This window comes from Merops nubicus, unplaced genomic scaffold (genome assembly GCF_000691845.1).
Source record: "Merops nubicus isolate BGI_N331 unplaced genomic scaffold, ASM69184v1 scaffold13894, whole genome shotgun sequence".
NCBI lineage: Eukaryota > Metazoa > Chordata > Aves > Coraciiformes > Meropidae > Merops > Merops nubicus.
In genome coordinates this window covers 14,099-36,893 of record NW_008606298.1, presented here as the reverse complement: position 1 = coordinate 36,893, position 22,795 = coordinate 14,099, and the positions used below count along the sequence as shown (strand labels likewise).

The 22,795-nt window shown below is 38.4% G+C and overlaps 1 protein-coding gene across 2 annotated transcripts in view; it reads right to left on the bottom strand.

Moving 5' to 3' along the window:
* SNX9 (sorting nexin 9) overlaps positions 1–20,295 on the bottom strand; it is a 37,755-nt gene extending 17,460 nt beyond the window's left edge. The window contains exons 1-8 of one of the 2 annotated variants that reach the window (XM_008939604.1): positions 20,213–20,295; positions 17,778–17,852; positions 16,558–16,680; positions 4,704–4,887; positions 3,835–3,988; positions 2,833–2,917; positions 1,823–1,948; positions 1,414–1,531 (exon numbers count right to left, since the gene is read on the bottom strand). In XM_008939604.1, the coding sequence (XP_008937852.1) occupies positions 1,414–1,531; positions 1,823–1,948; positions 2,833–2,917; positions 3,835–3,988; positions 4,704–4,887; positions 16,558–16,680; positions 17,778–17,852; positions 20,213–20,290 (943 nt within the window). In that variant the 5' untranslated portion in view covers positions 20,291–20,295. The remainder of the gene's footprint in view (positions 1–1,413; positions 1,532–1,822; positions 1,949–2,832; positions 2,918–3,834; positions 3,989–4,703; positions 4,888–16,557; positions 16,681–17,777; positions 17,853–20,212) is intronic. The other variant, XM_008939605.1, reaches the window with a different exon arrangement.
* Between the last annotated feature and the right edge of the window lie 2,500 nt (positions 20,296–22,795).

The window sequence follows — 22,795 nt, the reverse complement described above, 5'->3', positions numbered from 1 at the left end:
TGCCTGCCAGCATAAGGAATGCAAAGCAACTCCCAAATGTTACTGTTCCTGTTATGTGCTGGTTATTAGGCATATCATCACCAACAAATCATGATCCTGAGCAAATTCTATTTGTAAAGAGTCTTGCTTTGCCAAGACTAGTAAACAGAAATACTTTTCTAGACAGTCTTCAGAAAGAAGTCTCCTAAACACAATGGAAAATAAACATAATTTTTTCAGAGTTTCCAATAATGTTTCAAAAATGAGAGAAAAAGAGTCTCAAAAAAAAAAAAAGCCAAGTTATCTTCTCTCACAGCCTCCAGAACACTGAGAACACTGAAATCCACAAGCAATGTTTAACTGTCATGCCAAACTCTTGAGTCTTTTAAAATACAGTTCAATAAAATCTCAAGACCCCATCAAGTCTTCTGGTTTCTTTTTAGTCCACACGCACACATTTAAGCAGAAACACTGGTGAATTCTAAACATGAGACTGAGGGGAGGAAGTCACTTCCTCACTTTTCAGTTCCCTCGGCATTTATCCGAGCATCTGCATCAATGCTCAGCTTTCTTCAAAGAGAGCAGAGCTGCTGCACTTGCAGTGAAGCCCCCAGCCACGTGGCTGGCCACATGCCGGCTTCTGGATGTTTGTTTTCAGCTAGTCGGCTTAGGCTGTATAAAAATCTTACCAGAAAACATGCAAGTGGAAATAGGCAGCAGTAATGCATTTTCCTAACACACAGGTGTCCAGATCTTTTCTTCATGTGCACTCTAGCACACCCTTGTAGAAATGAAGCCAGAGGCTACTGAGAACCACAGGCATTGCCCTATTCAATTGCAATGACTGAACTCCTGAGCATTTAAAGGGTCCAGTCCCACTTTTATTGAAGTCAAAACAAAAAAAATCCATAAACTTCAAGCTGAACGGACATCAAAACACAGCAGAATGTTATACAAATGAAAGATGCTTTCTAAATCAAGCATGAAATAGACCAACAGGAGAAACAGATGCAATATTTTACTTGTGAGCAAAAAAACCTAGTTTGTCAGGGGATGCTCCCTTTCCTCTGGGAGCTTTGCTTCAAAGCTCCTACAACATAACACATTTACAACCAAATGCAAAAGAAAAAAACAACCACCACCACAAAAAGATAGCTAGAGGTTTGGGTTTTGCTGGTTGGTTTTAATTATTACTATTTTTTAATCACTAGACTTGATAAACTTGAGTTCTGAAATGATGCTCTTAGCCATGATATTTTATTATCAATAAGCCATCACAATTCATCATAAATTTTGAAAAGTGAAAGGCTGGAGGTTTTTTTCATACCTTCTTTAAAAATATTGGAAAAACCAAAAACTAAGAAATAACTGAACCTTGTAAAAACTGATCTCCTTATTCCTCATCCCATGGATTTACAACTGAGAATAAATTACCTGTTACTTGCTTGTCTGGAAGAGATGGGATTGGAATGGCTAATCCAAATTTAACCAGGAGACGTTCATACAACCAGTCAAAGTGCTTGTATCTGTGGTTGACAGACCGATTAGTGTTCTGGAAGAGAAACACAACTCTGAATTTTGACAGGCATCTACAGATAGTAACATGAAACAAGCGTGACCAGAACAATAATTATGTGGAATGTAAATAAGGTTTATGATTTAGAGCCTTTAATCTGTAATTACAGAAGAACTTGAAATGCTAGAACTAAGTAACTCGTTGAGGAAAGTGTGTGACAATTCACACAACTCACTACCTTGTTACCAAATCACACCAAATGTATTATTTATATGTACAAATGACCTATATTTGTGAGAGAAAAGATTCTGTTTCAAATACACTTACAGTGCAGGTCAGCTGATATTCAATGTAGCTCTTGAGACCATACATTTTAGAACCTTTTTTTGGATCTGCCACCACACAGTCAAATGTAGAGGTAGGATAAACCCACATTGGGCCATAATCACCAATCTGTAAGAAATTGCAAATATCTTTAAGAACAACACATAACATCTGCAAACAAAGTGACAAATACTTTCCTCTCTTTACTTAAAAGTTTCTATTGATGTCAGTGAGAGCTTGATAGTCAGGAAATAAGAAGGGTTTCTCACAACCACAGATGATTGACCACAGTTATGTTTATCTTACTATGTATTTTACCATTTTTCCCAAACAGCAAAGGGGTGGTGAACTCTAGGGATTTTTACTTCAACCACATTTCACTAGGACTGCATATATCTGTGAGAGTTTAGTCTTTAGGTCAGAAAAGGACCTGACCATTATGACTGACAACTGCAAACCTTCAGGAATGTAGCTCCTATGTATTAGATGGCTATCTAAATAACATTAAAGACAGTGTAATGCATTTTCTCTGCCTCACAACCCCAAAAAGGCTTATTTTCATCATCACAAGTAACGCAGATCCAGCATGAGAAAAAAAGTACCAAAAAAAAAAAAAAAATCAGAACACTTTGAAGAAAGGAGTTAATATTTGACCCTGAAAAATCCTTTAATGATATATGGCTTTTTAATGTAGTCTAGCAGAACTTTAAATACTTAGATGGTACACAGTTTTACTATGACAGTTCCATTTCTAATTTTATGTTCAGTATCAGTTTCTTCTGACCAAAATACATATGGCAACCTTGAGGCTAAAAATTAAGTTGAGGAAAAAGGGAAGAGTGAGGAAGACTCGGGGTGGGGTGGAAATCAACCAAGCAACCAACAAAGAAACCAGCAAAAAAACTCCCCACCCAACAAAATCCACATAAAAAAGAAACCCAAACAGAAAACCCCAACCCCAAAACAAACCACACCACCCACACACAAAAACTACATACGTGTCCCCAACTTACAATTATAGGAATTTTCTCTTTTGGTTTTGCTAGCTGCTTTGCCAACAGATACTGTTCCATCCCAGGTTTTGCAAATCCAGGAAACCTAACAATAAAACAAAGTGATAAGTTTATTCCACATTTTTCCTTCACTTGACATATACACAATTACCTGCCACTAGGAAAAAAATCTTGTTATTTTGCAAGTACATAAAACAATTGATGTTTGGGTTTGCAACAAGTAGTGTCACAATGATGCAAAGGTCCGGTTGCAAAACTGGAGAAAGCCTCTGCTGATGAACTAAATGAACTGTCTCTGCATCATTAGTTGCTAATTTCAGTTAGCTACTCAAGAAGACTATAATTCTACAATCCTTTTCAACTTTGCTTTCATCCACTTGAAGGTTACCACACAGCAGCTTCTCAGAGTAACAGTTGTTTTAGAACAAACAAACATTAAGTTATAACATGAGATAATGCTAGTATAACCCTGACATAAATCTTAGAACAGCATGAAGCTCTATCTAAAAAAAATAATAAATCAAGCTTTCAGTGGCACAAGAATAAACCTGGGTGATGCATAGACAGGTGAACAGAATTTTTCCCTGCTACTCCTAGCAATTGAAATTGCTCTGGAACTCTGGGGCAGCACATCTGATCAGTCTCACTGTATGGACAAGCCAGCCACTACCTTCCATTTTCATTAACCACACATAGTGTTAAAGGTAGTCAAATTTTAAAGACCCGTAGGTTCAGAAGTTCAGACCTTGCAAAAAGGATCGTTTGCCTCTACAAGACCTCCAAAAAATTAGACAGCTTTGTCATGTACTTTTAGGCTTTCATGAATCTATGTTCTCTGATCACACAAGAAGCATGCTGAGCTACAGATCTCTCTCTGCTTTTACCCCAAAACTGTAACATTTATATTGCATCTTTCAAGGAGGTTGAATGTTCACACATTTACACATCTTGACAAATTCCAATTCTCTTCAATATATACACATTTCGCCTAATTTTTATTACTTGTTAAGTGGTAACTTCATAGCAGCTGCACGAGAATTTCCACGCTGGACCCCGCCAGCCTCTGATGCCTCAGTCTCCTTGTAACCAAGGTAAGACGGTGAAGTTGATTTTGGGTCATCCCAGTCATCGTCCCAGTCATCGTCATCAGCAGCTGCTGAAGTATGGGAAGGGGCAGGGAAAGGAGAAAGTTAGATATTTTCTCTTTAAAAGCAGAAAAAGCTACCTCAGCACTCATACACAAAATATTAAGAGCTAGTTCTGTGTTATGATTCCTCCTAAATTACCATCATCCCCACCAAATACAAGCTGCAAAACACTACACTAGAAATTCATGGGGAGGAGGAGGGGGGAAGACAGATATGTTGGCATGCTAAGATGCATTCAATGATGTTCCGTACTCACAGACTCCACATTAGTATTCTTCAGCTCTGAGTTCTCCTCTTTATTTAAGTCTTTACTACAAAAAGCTAGAGAAACCTTCTGAAAAGCTAGTCATTCCCTAAAATTAAGGATTTAGGAGCCTCTTCCACAGGCCTGAGGGCACAAATTCAAGGATGTTTAAGTTCCAGTTATGTACACTGAACAACATGCCTGAGAATAGATCATGTAAGCACAAGACTTTGGCTTGCCAGATTTCCATACAAGTTTGAGGTGTCCATTACAGAGGATCTGGTTTTTCTTTTTATTTTTAGGTTAAAAAACCCTATTAGTGTCTAGTTTATCCACATGGCAATGTGCTTCTATGAAGCTGGTTTTGTTTGCTTGCTTTTTAATAAGCCATGTTTTATATTTACAAAAGATGAAGCAATTCTTACCTCTACTGTCCACCTATACTGATGTATTCAAAAATAAGAGCATTATTAGCACACCTGGTCCTTGATATGCCTGTGGATGACCAAATGCTGCTGCTGTGTCCCAGTTATTTGAAGCACTGTTTCTCTGGCCAGAAGCACTTTCAGGTTTTGTCGTCCAGTTGTCAACAGCATTTCCATTATCCCAGTTCCCAGATTTCCCAACATGCCAGCTGGACCAAGGATCACTGGCGTTGTTTGCCTACATTGTATAAAGACAAAAGTAAAGAATAGGTTGCTGAAGAAACAAGTAATGACCCCATGCTCTCTTCTTGAAGTCTTTGATGTCTTCAGACTATGAGTTTGCATCCAGCACTGCACTTGCTTGTTTTAGGAGCAGCTGCCAAATCTTACACTCCCAGCTACACCACTCTTGAATGCAGTAAGCACCTGGAAGAACTGATCTGCTTTTCAGCAATATGACACCAAGACATGCTATTAAGAATGCTACACCTCCTCCAGTAAATTTAGCTTTTTGTTCCAACAGCATTAGGAGACACTCTTACCCATGGTAATTATTTTACACCAATACCACAAGTATGGTGTGTGCAAACTATTAATTACATAAAGCCACAGGCTAATTAGCACATTTAGAACAGGAAGGCAAATGTCAAGCATTCAGTTTTTCCAAATGTTTATTTTATCAAACTCAGATTAATAGCCTTACTGAAAGCAAATCATAAATTGCTCACTCACACCATCACTACTGGTGTGACAGTTATGGAGTTAGGGCCAGCAACCTGCTCAGATTCCCTGTCAGATCTTAATTCATTCATGTTGCAGACAAGGGAAGGAAGCAAAAATCTGCCAGGGAACAGTCTGGCATTTCCCTGTAGACCTACTCTCAGCAGAAGCTGCTAGTGAAGTTAATCACATGTACCCTTCTGCTGATGCTGCTGTGGAGGTGGAAACCTCAATGAGAGTGTAAAGCAGACATGTCGCTAACTATTGCAACAATTTGTCAAGTTCATCCACCAGTACCTTGGATTAATAGCTCAGCATCCTGCTCAGCTCCTTGATTTTAACACTACTCTTTGAAAAAGCAATAACTAGTTAAGTGCAGTCTACTCCAAACAAAGTGCAGAGAGTAGCAGGCAGAAAGAAAAAAAAATCCCACACACCCAAAGTGTAGGAGGAAGGAGGAGGAGGAGGAGAAGGGGAAGGAAAGCAAACAAAGCCTACAAAGCTTGTCTTGTTCAGCAGAGGGAGAAACAGCTTTGTAAAAGGAAGTCTCAAAACCTACAGAATCCAGTGCATTATTTTTATCATGAAGCAGCATATCAAAGAACGTATGCCTAATGTAAGTTAATCGCTAATAGACTTAACATTTACATGAATCTTCGAACATTTGCCAGCACAGAAAATTTAATAAAACTCCCAATGAAAGCCAAATTATCCTCTGCACGAATGGTGAATATGCTTGTTTCTTACACACACAAAAAAAAAAAGTACAGCTACTCCACAACTCCATTTTTCTTCACTAAAATTCCCTCTTCTCATTTCAGCTTTGACGTACTACTTAGGAATGAGAGCTCTCACTTTAGTTTTTTTCCCCAATGTCAGCTGAGAGTCAGATTTCACAGACACTCAAACATTCAAGACTCGAAAACATTTAGGACCTGTATTATTGAAATCATATAGCCCCTGCTCTTTAGGTACAGAATCCTCAGTACCTTGAAATTTCAACCAAGCCTCCAAGCTAGAGGGAAATCACCATTTTGAAGATTCACTAGTCAGTGGGTCTCTAGGAACTGATTGCATGAGAGGGATTATGTGGACAGCTTCTATACTGATAGTTTGGGGGACTTTGAGGATGGAACTTGTGCAAGAACTCTACTCCCTAAGAAAGCAATGCCACTAAGGTCTACCTAATTCTGGGCTGATACAGAATGCTACTCACAGCAGTTACAAAGAAGTTGCTGGTAGCTTATGAGGTGCCAGCTTGGTCTTCCTATGATGTTCATCTGAGTTTACGTAAACAGTAAAAAGACAGAATCATTTAGTTTGAAAAAGACCTTCAAGATTGAGTCCAACCATGAAGGGATGTAGGGGGGTGGGGGGTGGAGGCTGCAGGTGGGTCAACACAGGCCATCAGTCAGAGTTTATCATCTTTGCTAAAGGAAAACACATATGTGGGACCCAACCACATGGCAAAGTGTTGTCTCCTCCTAACATAACTTAGAGCACCTAGAAAAGAATAGTTTGCATAATACTCATTTGCATATACTTTTGCAATGTATGTTGTGGTGATCACTGGCAAATGAAAGCCCAGAAGTGGGATGATTGCCAAAAGGCTGAGTAAAGTTTTCCTCTTCTCTGTAGTTCATGGTATATAAGCAGGTGGCAAAGAAATCTTAAAATCTGCTGCAAAACAAGAGGGTTTCTGAAGTGTCCAAGAAAACTCTGGGGTAAGCTCCTGCCCCAAGGCATATCACCCACAGGCTATAGGAGGATTGGAATATGCTATTCCCACTCAGCTTCTTTCAGCCAAAGGTTCCACATTTATTTCCAAGGCACTGGTGAAGAGGGCAAGAGATGGGTTAGGAATGTATATATGGACAAGATCTCAAAGAGCATTTACAGGTCTCTTTTCATTTTTCCTCAAATGTTTGCCTATATACATACACACAGTGGACACTTCTTAGTAAAAAAAAAAGTCTCAGTAAAAAAGAGAAATTAAAAAAAAAAGAAATCCGTAAACGTGAAGGTCTCAGGTATCAGGCCTGCCATCATCAAGGTCCCATAGCACTGTGGATGACCAAGTAAAAGACACAGCATTTATTAAAATGGTATTCTCTGCTCCAGTCAATAGTTCTCTGTAACTCAGCAGCTGACAAATTACGTATAAGATGTCATTTCTGTGGCTTAGCTCTGGTTGAATAAACCCTATTTAAGCCAGCAAGTATTTTGTAAGTGATTAAATTACATGTTCTCATACCTGTAGTTTTCCATAACTGAAATTCGTAATCCTCTGATTTATTTAGCTAGCACAAAAAAAAAAAAAAATAAAAATGAAGAGTCCTTGCAAGAAGATGTTAGTCAATATAACTTGAAACAGCACAACTAACAACCAATCTCAAATGCATAGAAAGAAATGCCACACTACACATAATTAAGAAACTAATCAACCTTCAAATGAAACACTGCATCTCTTCACTCTTCAAGGTAACATCAAACAAGTACACTGAGATTAAAGCCAAGAATCAACTCCTTAAAGGCAGTCAATTTTTTCTCTGTTGTAAACTATTACAGACCTGCTCACTCCTACTGTTCTAGGAGAAAAAACACCACAAAAAGGCTATTTGGGGAACAGACAGAGGGAACACATTACTAAATATTTTAAAAGTCTTCCATTAAGGGCAGATTCAAACTCTCTGTAGAACCATATCGTTACTGGTGGGGGGCTGGGAGAGGCAAGGGGAAGTATAATTATAGTCGAATGAGAAAAAAATTCCACCAGAACAGGAAAATCCTCAGCTTGGGGTTGGAATGTCAGTATCTTCACCAAATGAATCATTACTTACATAGGAAGAAATGAAACAGTTGTTATTTTCCAGATAATCCAAAGTTACAGACAGTAAAACTAAGGTAAGTCACTGAGGCATCTCTCCGCACTGGCTAAAAATCTGGTTTTAACCTTTTGGTCAGGGCAGACTCCTTCCTCATATTAACAGATGCTCCTGACAGATTAATAGATCCATTCTACTCCTAAGGGACAAAAACCAAATCAAATATGACATTCAGATGCTAAAACTAAGCTAAGTATCTAAAAAGATGTAGGTAACACTGCCACCAAACCCAACAACCTCCAACCATAAAAAATACACATTGAAACCTACTCCAGGAGACAGAAGCCATGCTGAAGCAGTGAGTAGAGAAAGTAAGTCTAATCTTATCGAGGGAAGTCCAGGGCAGTCACAGCTGCAATGAGAAGCGTTACACTCCTGAAGAGGGGTTGAGAAGAGACAGCGAGCACAGAGGAATGGCAGAAAATACAAGAAAATTCATGGTGCCTCAGCTGACTACCTTACAGGAATGAACAGACCTCTCCACATTTACAGCTGTCTTACTTACCTGCATGGAGACAAAACCTGATGCATTCTCAGACACTACACTAAACTTGAGTTCTTTGGATAACAGCCTCTGAATAGTTTGGCGTGGGAGGTTTGTTTATTTGTTTTTTAAGTGAACACAGTCGTGTTAAAAATCAAGCTTGTTTCCTCCATGAAGAAACACAAAGGCCTAGAGGCCTACTCTGCAGCAATGACAGAATGGCATTCACTATGCTGTATTTACCACAAAGCATGTGTGCCCATCAGTAAATACTGAAGTAGCTGCCAGGCCCATAATATTTTATGCCCAAACTTTCTTCCTGGTAAACCATTACCTTAGTATTGTGGTCTTGGGCACCTCTTTTGCTTCTGAAGCAAGGCCCTCTTTTCTATTGTACAATTTAAACATGTCTTCTCCTTAAAGAAATGCTTTAGGCAAAGCAAAAGTGATCCTTACTAGACTTTAAAGGGATAATCAACCTTACAGACCCACATAGTAGAATGCTCCTGTAGCTAGAGGAAAGAACCAGGAGAGAAAACCTCCAGAAGCAGCCGACAAGGAGGCAGTAGCAGTGCTGTCCAAGGAACTCATCTGTTCCTCAGCTGCTCCTGTCATCTCACTTCCTTCTAGATGAAACCATCATCCAGCACATCTGCTCCCAGCCCCGCTGTCCCCTTCATGAAATAATCCCTGCAAAGGAGCAGGGCTTTGCCTGCTCACAAACCACATAAAGCCAAGGCACACCCACTGGACACTCCTTGCTTTCAACAGGAAAAAAAAAAAAAGCCACCAGCAGAAGAACTGAAATACTGCCATAAAGAGCAGAGCTCTTAGTTTTTTGGTTCCTTTCTCCACTTCCAATCTCGCTTCCTTATTTGTGAGGTTATTCACAGCTAAAGGGGACTACAGGCTGCATTGCTTCTGCACAGCAAAGGCACAGGATTTCCATCTATTAACTCCTGATTCAGCTCAAAAAAAGCCATGTTTGAAGTACAGAATAGTCTCTTAGAAAGTACACAATTCAGACTTGAGCAAAGAATACTCAGTGATAGGATGAGGGAAAAAAAACCAAAACACCCTCACTGCCTAAAGGAATATTTTTTGCTTTTAAAATTAAACTGGGCTTAAACTTTCAATCACTAAAAAACCTATATAAATTTATTCAACAGAGCTCTCTCAGGCTTCTGTTTTTGTCACTCACATCTGCACATGCAAATGGCAATCAAGTCACCTCTCTATATCCTTGCCTTCTCTTGAGCAGATTTCCATCCCTAATGGTTTCTTCTTGAAATACAGATAAGAAATTACAGACAGTTTTCCAGGTAGCAGTAACAGCAATAACAGAAACAGAAGAAAGACTCTGGGTTCCTCTCTGATGTTCCCTAGACACCCCAAATGAGGCACAAAGACTAAATAAGGCTTTATCCTTCCTTTTTGGAGACCTAGTCTCAGTTTTTGTTTGGGAACAGAGGGCAGGGGTTTCCTTGTTGCATTGAGGCGAACAGTATTACTGGCTAAGGCTTCTCAGCCTTACAATTACAAATGCACATGATTCCACTTCAAAATAAGTGCTCGGTGAACAATGAACAACAATAAAAAAATTAAAATCAGGAAGGAAACTAGATACTGAAGTAACTCATCATCTATGGTGAAGAGGATCATGTAACATACGCATGCCACATGCAATTTTAAGTGTGCAAGCAAGCAAAAACACTCATAGGACAAGATTTTCACCACTATCATGTTATAGTATTCTTTATATAGTCAAACTACTAGACTACAAGGCTACCTCATGAAATAAGAAGTCCAATGAAAACAAAGTAAGAAGAAAAAGAGCATGCAAGCCTTGTAAATTATGGAAAATAGATTATTTCAAGAGTCAGATTTTGCTTGAGAGTATGAATGCAGATGAAGGTGAGGAGTGATCACAGTACCACAGTTTAACGTCTTGTCTGAGCCTTTGACTCCACTGGGATGCCCACAAAAATAAAAGCTCAGGACAACTCCATAATTCAAACTGGTACAATCACCGTCATATGTGATGGTTAAATATGTGAATGTGATTAATTCCAAAGCAAGCCACCGCTTCCAGTGCTGTGTGGAAGCCACTGGCTGGTACTTCGGTTAAACAAGAACTGGTCACAAATTCTTGTTACTGGTTTGAATGCAATGGTTCAACTGAGATGGGGTGAGGGGGAAGTGGGAAAGCTGCTTTCAAATTGCATGTAGCAACGGAGGATGTTATAGTATCATTACCTGTTTTACAGGAACTATAAGTTACTAATCACGAAAGCAAAACCAGCATAATTTTTATTTTATTTTTACTTCTGAACAGTTCTAACCCACCAGTTTTACTTGCTCTATCTTTTGCACTATGCCCTTCTAGACAACAGAGGCACACAGAGGCAACTATACACTTCATCTTAAAAACATACATATTTATGCAGAGTTAAGTGCAATTAGTCAAGGAAGTAGTAGTTACCAAAATGCACAAACAACTGTAATTTTAACTTCCATGGTGAACCCACTTGTGTATTTTATAAGGCAATTCAGCATACTCGTTTAACGAGACAAACTGGACTCAACCAACCATGAGTGAATCATGTTTCCCATGAAAATACCGTGTGTGCAGTAAAGCAGTAGTGTCAGTGAATGGAAACACTTTTACAGGAACACTACAACATGCATGTCAAAATTTCCACACCAGTAGAATAGTGCACTCTTAGTAAGATCACTATACTTATTTCTCCCATTTCTTAGCATTTATTGCTGCCCATAGCAGTGCAGGGTGGAGTTATGGTATACAAGTTTAACAATAGCAATTTGCATTTCCATGCAAAGAGTGGAAAAGACATGAATTAAAGCCCTGGGAATAGTTTCTTTAGTGCTCTCCTTATGCATGCAGGTAACTTAGGAGTTGCCTCAGCTCCTGCACACCAAACTACTCTTCACTACTATTTATTTATCCTGCCTATACAGAAGTTCCACAGTTTTCTGAAGAGAAAGGGTTTTCTACACATAAGACAACAAGTTTATTTTTATATCCTTCAACAACTGTATAGCAGCTTGCCCTTCTACCCAGGGAAAAGTTATCCTGAGTGATTTCACACTTGCCACTGGACAAAATAATAAAAACATGAGAGGTTTCTGTTAGTTGCCTCCTGTGTCTACTCACAGGGCCTTGTTGCTCTTCCCACAACATAAGTGGAGACATGAAATGTGATTTGTTAAAGTCACACTGGAATTAACTGAAAAATCCATAACTCACAAAAATGCAAACTCTCAGGATACTTATTTTATCCAGAACTAAGACAAGCTGTACAGTCATCTTTATACAGAAGTAGACTTGACAGTGATTAGATAATCTGTGTCAGGAAAAAGGAACAAACTCCCCTACAAATGCAATCTAGGGTTGGCTACAAAAACTATTTTTGTATCTTAAATACTGTGAAGCCACATCTACAGATCTTATGTCAACACAGCTGGTGATCCGCTTCCACCCTGAAACAGACAGGCAGTAATCCATTCTAATTTAATTTATATATTTTTAATACTTGTTTTTTTACTCTCCACAGGAAAAAAAAAAGGCTAGACTAAGCTCTAGAGGGAAGGGAAAAAAAAACATGTAGACTAAAATACATCATCATCTACTGAAATTTATAGCATTTCTATGTTCAAACATGCACATTACACAGACTGCAAATAGCTGGACCACATTATAGCTAATTGTACATACAGTTTGTTTTAGCTTCTCAATAGGGAGAACTAGTTTGAGCCAACGTAGTTGTAATTTACAGTTAATTTAGATTAAATCTAGCTAACTCAGATGAACACTTGTTAAAATGGAAATCTGATATTTTTTTCGGAGTTTTTAGAACTTTTGAAATTAGACGAATGAAAAATCACCACCAGACCAGGGAGGCTGGACTAGATGATCTCCAGGTCTCTTCTAAACCCTACCATTCTGTGATAAACATTATTTAAAAGCATCAAACAGGGTAATCATTGTTACTACAGCCCCTGAAAACAACTCAGCATCAAAGAAATACTACAAGAACAAAATATAATACTAATTTTTCATCAGAAATGAGAAATTGTTTTCAGTATATTTCAAGACATTTATTTGGTTTAACTGGCCATAATTTATATTAATTTCAGTGCCATTATTGCCAGTGTTATTCTAACTCCAGAAGAGTTTACAGGTAAGTAACATGAATATACACACACACACACACACCTCTAAAAAACAGAAAAAAAAAAAGTGCTGATACACTTACTCACTGGTTGTTCCAAATGACAGTATAAAATTAGCACCCTGCATTGCCAATCAGAGGAACAGTGGTTTGACAGAGAAGAAAGAGTTCTCATTTGCTTTGCTTACTCTGTCCAAGGGCTACAAGGTCAAAACAGCACAAGATCCATACAAAAGTCATACAATAGCCTCCATCTTTGGCAACTAAGGTCTACTTACATTGTAATTTGTTGAATCATTTCTTAAAGGTTTTTCAGACATTAAACCACAAATATTACAGGCAGATGTAACATTAAATTCTCCTACCTGGTGTTCTTCTGAATCTAAAAATAGTCACCTTGAGTAATTCCCCCTCCCCCTATATCTGCATATAATTAGCATCATTACCTCCTCTGATTGCTTTCATCTCCCCAACATCTTCTACAGGTAACTCTTAAAAAAAAAAAAAAAAGAGCAGCTATTGTTGGGACACTACTAATATAAGAAATGAATTGGGGAAGAGTGACCAAGAGCCATGCAGAATTCTTCTCCTTAGGAAGTACCTCTGTGCCCCTTTTCTACTGTCACTTTCCACCTGGGTGGCAAACCCAGGCAAGGTACAACGCCAAAGTATTGCTGTGGTCATCATATCTTTCTCAGCTAAGAAAAGGAAGTAAAAGCAGCTGCTTTTAATTATTGCTTATTAATTACTTTTCAGGAGATTTATTTACTGAACAACAAAATAACCTTCTTAGAAAAGGACAGACAGGGGGTTGGGCAGTGTTTGAGCTGATAATGTTTTCTCTAACACCAAAAAGTTACAGATTCCAGAATAGGAAACCAAAAGCCTCTTACTTGCCTGGAAAGCAAAAAAGGATGGCTGTAGACAGAAGTTAAAGTGTAGATGCTTTTATTTTAAGTGAGATATGTATGCATAGAAGCTAACCTGGAAAAACCATAACGATTTAGGGTTCTGTATAACATGCAGCATTGCTACTCAACAAATGCAGTCGCCCCCCAGACCTATCAGGGCATATGAAGACACGTCAGCAGAAAGACAGAAAAAGCTATAGACAAAATTTGCATTCAAATGTAACTAGTTGTACTGGTTTCTGCTGGATAGAGTTAATTTTTTTCATAGTAGCTGGTAGGGGGCTGTGTTTTGGATTTGTGATCAAAACAGCGTTGATAACACAGGGATGTTTTAGTTATTGTTGAACAGTGTCTGCAGAACTGACAGAGAAACAAAGTCAAGGCCTTCGGTTTCTCACTCTGCCCCACTAGCAAGCAGGCTGCAGGTGCACGAGAAGCTGGGAGGGGGCACAGCTGACCCCAGCTGACCGAAGGTATATTCCCCAACATGTGACATTATGCTCAGCAGTAAAGCTACAGCAATTAAGCAGGAACAGGAGATGCTCAGAGTTATGGAATCTGTCTTCCCAAGTAACTGTTAAGTATAGTGAAGCCCAGCTTTCCTGGGGATGGCTAAACATCAGCCTGTTGATGGGAAGCAGTAAATGAATCCCTCAGTTTGCTCTGCTTACATGTGTGGCTTTTGCCTTATCTGCTGAACTCTCTTTATCCCAATCCACAAGTTTCCACACTTTTACCCTTCTGAGTCTCTCCTGTCCCACTGGGGAAAGTAAGCAAGCGGCTGGGTGGGACTGTGCTGCCTACCATGCTCAAGTCTGTGGTTTAACTGGTCTCTTAAAAAAAAGAAAGCCAACAAAATCTCTCACACACATTTCAAGTTAGCCAGATCTATTATTTTTAATAATGCTTGGCACTGAAAAACTATGCTACTACCTGGTTTGTTTTGGTGGTGGTGGTGGTTTGGTTTTTTCTTTGTGTGTGTGGGTTTTTTTTTTTTTTTTTTCTTCACTGTTTTAATTTTTATTTTACTTGGTACTAGATGAATGGAAATAATTCTAAGAACTAAAACATCTTTTGAATTATTGAGATTGGGGGGTGGGGGTGCTGCATAATTATGTCTATGTTAAAGTGACTTAATGTTTAGAGGAAGTAATTTCTTAGTAGTAAGAAAATAAACCCAAACATCCTATTCATTTCAAAGTGCTTTTATAAATTTGTCTTGGAATAACCTTGTGCCCCTCCACATTACTATAAAATACAATAGTTAGCATAACATGTCAGCATTTAGGAATGCTATTTTTTCCTTACTCAGTCCACCAGACTACATCTATGAACATTTTGGTTTCTGCTACAGTGCCACCTCCAACACTGATTCACTTTACATTGACACAATTTCTCATTTTTCTTTGAGCTCCACAGCCTGAGCACATTTCGTTTAAGATGAAGTGCTTTATGTTGAGCTAGTCACTCATTAAGGTACTTGTAAAGACTAAGTCAACTGCTTTCAACTGCAAAGTGCCTGAGCAAATTCATGGTAAAACAATGTAAATGTTAGCACAACCAAATGCAGAGGAACACATCTAGGAAGAAGGGCCACACCCACAAAGTAGAAGATTGTATTCTTTTAAGTGGTGGCTCTAAAAGAGATACCAGTATGAAAGAGATGAGCAACTCAGTATAACCTCCCCATGCAATGCTGCAGGCATCAATGCAATCTTTCACTCTGTCAGGCTTCTCTACACCAGAACAGCAACACCTAACCTGACTGACAGCTGATGTACACAGGAGCAATGCACATGTTTTACAGACAAGTCACAAGACCAAAGATACTGCAAAAAAGCTTTTTTTTTTTTAGGGTAAGAAAAGTGTCTTAGGTCAGACAGATAGAATAGATATAATTTAATAATCAAGAGGACAATTAGCCATAGAATTTTTGCAAGCAGAAAACAGTATGCACTGTAGAGCTCTCTGATCTGGGAGAAAGGCCTGTCAATTGAAAGTGGAAGCCAGACTTCTTAGCATAAAAATTAAATTCCTATTAGCAATAAGACACTGGAAAAAACTATTAGATATATGTCAGAAGTTGAAGAAGCCAGTCTTCAAATCAAACTCCATTTTTCTTAAAAATATAGATAACGAAACAGCAGTTACTGAAGTCAAAGAAAAAAAAAAAAAAAAAACACAACCTAGAGAAAATGAAAATAACTTATGAAATAAAATTCTGATCTCACAACAGGATGGTTCCTGCTATGAGAAAACAGGAAAACAAAAAGACCCCAAACCCCTAGCCTGAAGACATTTGCTTCCCCTCCATCTTGTGTGGCTTTGGCTGCATCCAGGTGCACACTCTCCTCCCTCTCTCTCTTCTCTGCTAATGTTAGCAATATAGTTTTACTACAATACACTACGGTACGCTGGTTTTCCCAATGGACTCACACAGCATTTGGAAGATTTTTATGGTTACAGTCTGGAAAGAATAAAAATGTTCTACTTCTGAATGAGTTAAGAAAACTAACTTTCCCAGCAGTGACAGTATCTAAACAGTAACATGTAGCATTAATAGTCAACAAAAGTGTTCCCTAATGAAAACACAGTTACTTCAATTAGTGTTTTTATGAGGGCTCAAAAGTATAGCACAGTACAATTAAAGAGTGCAAGGAGTTAAGTCAACGAAACATGCCATGAATACTGTGCCTGAAAAAACAGAAGACATACCTGATTACTGCTTGTTGCAGCAGAGTTGGTCTGAGCTGTATTTGAAGAAAGGGAATCAAAAAAGGCTTGGTCAGCTAATGAGTTACCGCAGCTAATTCCATCTTTTGCACCTTCAGTTATAATCTGAAATGGAAAAGTTGCAAAAGATTTTTCATGCTTCCATTAAACATAGGATATATGATTTGATTATCATATATAATCATCCTAACATTCATGTCATTAGACTTTAAGATGGTTGCACACACCCTTTTTGAACTCAGATTCCACAGACCCTTTCACAACAAACTGATGTGATAATCTGGAGGATTTGCTTCCCCAATAGATGGAATTGGTTTGCATTGTAACAGTGTAACATATAAGACTTGTAGCAGTGGACACCTATCTATAAATTCATTAGGTATTAACAAGGTTGTTAACAACTACTTGGAGACTGGGAACTCAATACTCAAAGGATCAGCTTGGGACAGCAAGCTGGGAGAGCTAACAGCTACTAGACCACAAGCTAGCCTACTGAAGGCAAAAATAAGGTCATTGAGTCAGCATTGTTCTCCCTCCCCCTTTTGTTGTTTTTTTAAACAAACACAACATCGGTGAAGGAAGGGAGGCAGGCACTTGCCTTAAGAGGAGGCTGTGGAAAATACTTATATGGCAACCTGCAAACATACAAAACACTCAGCCCTCCAGGAGTGAATTGGATTCCAGTCTTTCCACTGAGATCCCAATTCCACCCCTAACCCAATACCAGCAGCCTTTAAACAAAGAGCAGATCAACACACACTGAAAAGACAGCAAAGGTCCCCAGGAGGAAGATAAGCTGAGCAGTTCCTGGATTTGGGATCCCATATCCCAGGTGCCAGAGACGTGGTTCCATTCCAGAGACTTATTAGCCTGTGGCAAAATCAGCCACAGCCACACCTGTGTAAACTTGCATTACTCATTTCACTTCTATATCTGGATCTTGATAGGAAAACAAAACAATTATTGGCTCATGAGACCCCCAAAACAGAAGCAGACTCCAAATAGCTCACATTCTGCAGATCACCAGTATTTACTGTAGACAACCTGCTGTTACCTTTCTTGGGAAACCAGTAAGAAGCACAGTAGCTTCAGGCTTTAACATTGGAATTTTTATGTTTGGGTATTACAGTCTGATCAGCAAACCAGAGGATGGCCTTTTCAGTAGTTCTGCTTTCTTAGTGCAGAGCAGTGTGGTCACTCACCTCAACATAATCCGTTGGAACAAGTCCTCTCTCACCTTGGCTGTTTTTTCCTTCTAACCAGCCTCCACCAACATTCTAAAAGAAGTAGCAATATAGAAGCAGTTTTACTAGACAGATCCCACAGCATACTTAAAACAGCTCAGGAGGAAGCACTGCCTTACTGTCAAATGCAAAGTTTGAGATGTAGTTATGACTGTACAATACGAACAAACTCAAATCTGCTGAAACAGCAGATACTCACTTAAACAGAATACAGACCACGCCTGTTTCACAAAACTATTACTATTGTGGACTTCAGATTTAACAAGGATTAGGGAGAAAAAGGATGATTTTCAGCACTTTTGATCACGCATGAAACTACAGTCAATTGGACCAATTGCATCAAAACACAGCTATTAGTATGCCAATTCTCCAAAGCATCAGTTTTAATCAACATGTTATAAAGAAACAAGACTCAAGTAATTAAGCTGTTGGTAATATCTGTAAAATCTCTGTTTCACTTATTGATGGTGCAGAGGTGTGTGATGAGTGGGAGCTATAAACCACAAGAATATTAAGGATAATCTTGAGATTAAGAGAGGCATATGCTATTCAAGATAGGAGACACTTTCTAGTTTAATAGCATGCCACTTGCCTCTGAAATGAAATGTAGTTTGGAAAGAAGCAACAGTTCAGCTCTGATCTCAGTGGGGTATCCTGTTACTGTCTGTTGGGTTTTGTTTGTTTGTTTATTAAAAAAAACACACCACAAACATTCTAGGTATACTAAGAAACCTTTGCAGCCCTTTGCAGTTAAGCAGTCAGTATCAGGGCAACAATTTCTGGAGAAGCCCGTTTTGTTTTATATCAAGCTGCTCCTTGAACACATAATTACACGTCAAGGTAACTCACAGCTGAAAATTTGAGCCACATATGCTGCACAACAATTACTAAATTCCAAGATTTCTTAGTTTGCTTCTTAAAGGCTGTTTACTCACAATTTCTTTCTTTCACTTGGAAATTTTATGTAATCCTGCACATAGTAAGAAGTCTGCTTATGTGTTCAAGATTTTAAAAAGCAAAGCTCAATCCGTTAATTTCAGTAACAAACTTTCATTTGCCTATCTTTGGTACCTAAAAGCTTACACTCAGGAACACAACCATCTCAGATTATAAATTCAACTAACATGGTTAAACCACAAAAGCAATGAGATCTTGAGCCAGAAGTCACATTTGCACCACTGTGCTGAAGACCAACCATCAGCACACTTTCATGACTTACACTACTGCTGTCAAAACTTACGTATGAAAAATAAAAAAGAAGAACCTCTGTAGCAATCTATCCCACAGTTTAATCATGGACATCAGCATAAAATAGTTTTACTTGGTTTTAACTATATTGCCTTAAAACACAGAAGTCTTGTTCAGTGAGAACCACCATAAAAGTGGCAAACTATTTAGTCCTATGTTGTGTATGTTTGTGAAACAGCATTAAACTCCCAAATTAATTTAAAATGTTACCTCTGCCACAGCATAGCATCCTACACAAGAGAGTGCTGGTTCTATTAAATATCTGCTTCAAATATTTAAGGTCAGTGGAACTAAAAATTATCAAGATTATACATTACTAGCCTCTTCCAAGAATTATTTCATTCTGCAGAAGCTGTATTTCCTACACAACTAGATATATAAAATCTGGTATCAAGATAAGGCATTTTTCATTTGTATGCATTTTTAAAAGAAAAGTCTCTTTGCTGAGCCCTATCACAACAAAAATCAAAAGTAGAACCAACTAACACATCTTACTACTAATGCTAAGAATTATATAGTACAATGAGTTCACTCAAATTTGAACTATATACACAAATCAAATGTCAGTGTCTAAAGTACTATTAATTTAAGAACTCCCTTGATAGCATCCACCACGCCTATCCTGTACTTTGTCTATAGTGCTTTCATTAGGAAAGGACACAAAGGTTATTAAGAAATTTTGTCACAAGTTCTTTGAATAAACTTGGAATGCTGACGTCATTGATTAAAAAAATCTCAAAACCAGGAAGGGAGCTGGCATGCCTTATTCAAATTCAAGTGTAAAGCACCTGAATGATTCCATACACATAAAATGTGGTACATTAGGCACACAAACTCCAACACATTCAGATCTCAATGGTATCACCATCATTCGCTCCTTACTCTGCCTTGCCACTCAGCTGCTTATAGAGGGGAACAAAGCTGAGCAAATTCCCAAGTCTGTAGGCACAACCTGAGATGGCCCCGTCCGCCAAAACTGCTCATCGCATTTGTTCCTACAGAACTATTAAAAAATTCTTGGTATATAATTTATTTGCTAATTCTTCAGGGATGGGTAGCCAAGGCTTTTAGATGACACCTAGGACCTTTTCTCTTCCATCTCAGGAAAGTGCATTGCAGTCTTGATTTCAGATCCATTTTCTTACCGGGTTGGTAATCACAATGATCTCCCCTTCACTGACGGTCAGCTCATTGTTTCCAGGCTCAGCAGCAAAATCATACATAACACGAGCCTGTATGTGAAAAAGAGCATAGCAGTGAGTTTTCCAGCTTACTTAGAAGATTTCATTAAGGAAGTATCATCAGGACTTACTCTTTCTGCTGCTTAAGAATAAGTGGGGTAAGGCTGGATGTACAAAGAGCAACTGAGCACGTAGGAAGCTAACACTTCCTAAAATTGACCTCCAAACAAAATGCTAACGCAAGCTTTACATGATTAAAATCTCCTGCAGAGCTCATTAGAGTTTATAGTTATTTTCCACAAGGATTCACAGTTTAAGACTGGCTGTTCTCTCCACGGTGAGAACTATCTGTCCAACTTTTTCAAGAAGAAGGAGGCAAGGCTTCTAACATCAGCAAATAATCCAATTAATGTTTTTTCTACAAGACATACTCCAACTCCAATTCGAGTAGAGGGAACTGTTTCACAGAATAAGTAATTCAGAAAAACAAGTAAATGCACATGTAAGGAACCACTGTTGCACATAAGTAACATGTAAAATTATGTTTTGAGATCCTGTGTATACAGGATGAACTATGCAAATACACAAACAGCAAGAGTAGGCCTCTTACATATTTGCACCAGGCGGGAAGGAAAACCAAAGGTAAATCTAATTTTTAAATGTTTAGACACATGAAGGTTTTCCTGTGTACTGACTCTGCTAGTACAGTACAAAAGGAAATGTTATGTTTGAAACATTAACAAAGTTGTTTAATATTTAAAAACAGTTCTGCTTCTTTATACAAAGAATTGTGACATGGCCAAAGATCATATTCCCAAACATCTTTTTATTGTCTTCTATTAAATTCCTTTCCAATCTAAAAGTAGAGAAAGCTCTCAAGAATTACAAAAGGAGTATATTTATTTTCTCACAAACTGTTGAAATGGATGCAGAGAAAGCCCACATACTTTCCTCTTGGCTCTTAAAGGCACACCTAGAATCAAAGTTTTAGTTTTCCATTTAAAGTGGAAAAGTCTCTTCCCTGGAAAGAAAACTCATCCCTCTAGTAGAACTTGTTAAAGATAAAAACCTTATTATTTACACCTCAAGTTTTTATGACAGCCAGGTGCCCCAGAAGTAATTAATACATTATTTTGTCTGATTGATGCCAATGTTGAAGCATCAAAGAGCAGCAAAAGTGAAAACTAGAGTACAAGTCAGGAAGGGCAAATAGAAAAAGTACAAGTTTTAACAGACAGTACAGACAGTTATAACAAAAACATCAATACTCAATACAGATCATATCATAGCTCTTATTTCTCCATCTTGTACAGGATTAAAAGCAGCAGAAAGTTTATTTCAGGACACACACCTATTTCCCTATTACATCTTGACTGAGGCAAAGTCTCATCTTTACCAGGACATATGCTTTAGTTACCTCAGGTTGTACAGAAGTAGGCTTTGTTCCTGCAGATTAAATAACTAAATCCAAGAAAAACAATTTTATAGTGGTGTTACTAATAACACAGACACTCTGTACAGCAGTGAGGTCCTTCTTGTACTTGAGAAGTCAAGGGAAGAAAAAAGAAACCGACACCCAAATGTTTCTGTGACTAAAATGACACGAAACTCATGATTTCTGTTGAAAGCAAGTTATGTGATAAGCAAAAAAAAACCCAGAAACCTCATCAGACAGATATTCATTATCAAGCTTTACCTGTCTCAAAATTGCAGGTGGTTCTGATCCCCAGCTAGACATCCCTTGTCCTGACACAGAACCAGAAAAAACATAGCTTCCCTCCCCTACATTTTGTTTTCCCCGAGTACCATGTGGAAATACTTCTGGCTGATTGAGATCCTTTACTTCAGCATATATAAAAACACAGCAGAGAAAAAATGCTTATGTTGTAGTTCAGCTGACAAAGCTAACCCTGAAGCATGTGAACAAAAAAAAAAAAAAAAACAAACAAAAACAAAACACAACCACAATCAGAACACTTGGTTTTTTCCAGTAGGGAAGCATAACATCACAGAAAAGTTCCAGGCACTCTGAATGCTTCCTTGCGTGGAAGCTTCTCCTTTAGAAATGACCCTTTTGGCACTTTCATCTTGGTTTTGCATGACATAATCTGAAGAGGAGAAAAATGTTTTCAGTAACACTGACTGCCTGCCTTCCAGCAGAAAATCAGGCCTCCATGCAAACACAATAAGCTGCCTTACTTTCCTTAAAAAGTAAACTGAAGAGAAGCAGCCTCTCTCTTGAAATACAAGAACAGTTTTAGTAGGGGTGTAAAAAGCCCCAGCCTCTGCGTCTCTTCCCTCAGCAGTAGTAGATGAAGGTGTTGAACATCTCCTTTTTGCAGCAGGTTACAAATACTTAACCAGTCCTCCAAGCCAATCTAACAATGCTAGGCAGCTATGGAGGAAAGCAGCTTCTTGGCCCTCTTCAAGTAGCACACTGTAGTATTAAGTTCTTGCTTTTATTCACATGAATGATGAAAATTCACCAGGACAAGGGCAGATTTTACCAGCCTTCATGAAAACTGGCTGTATGGGGTCTGTCTGAGC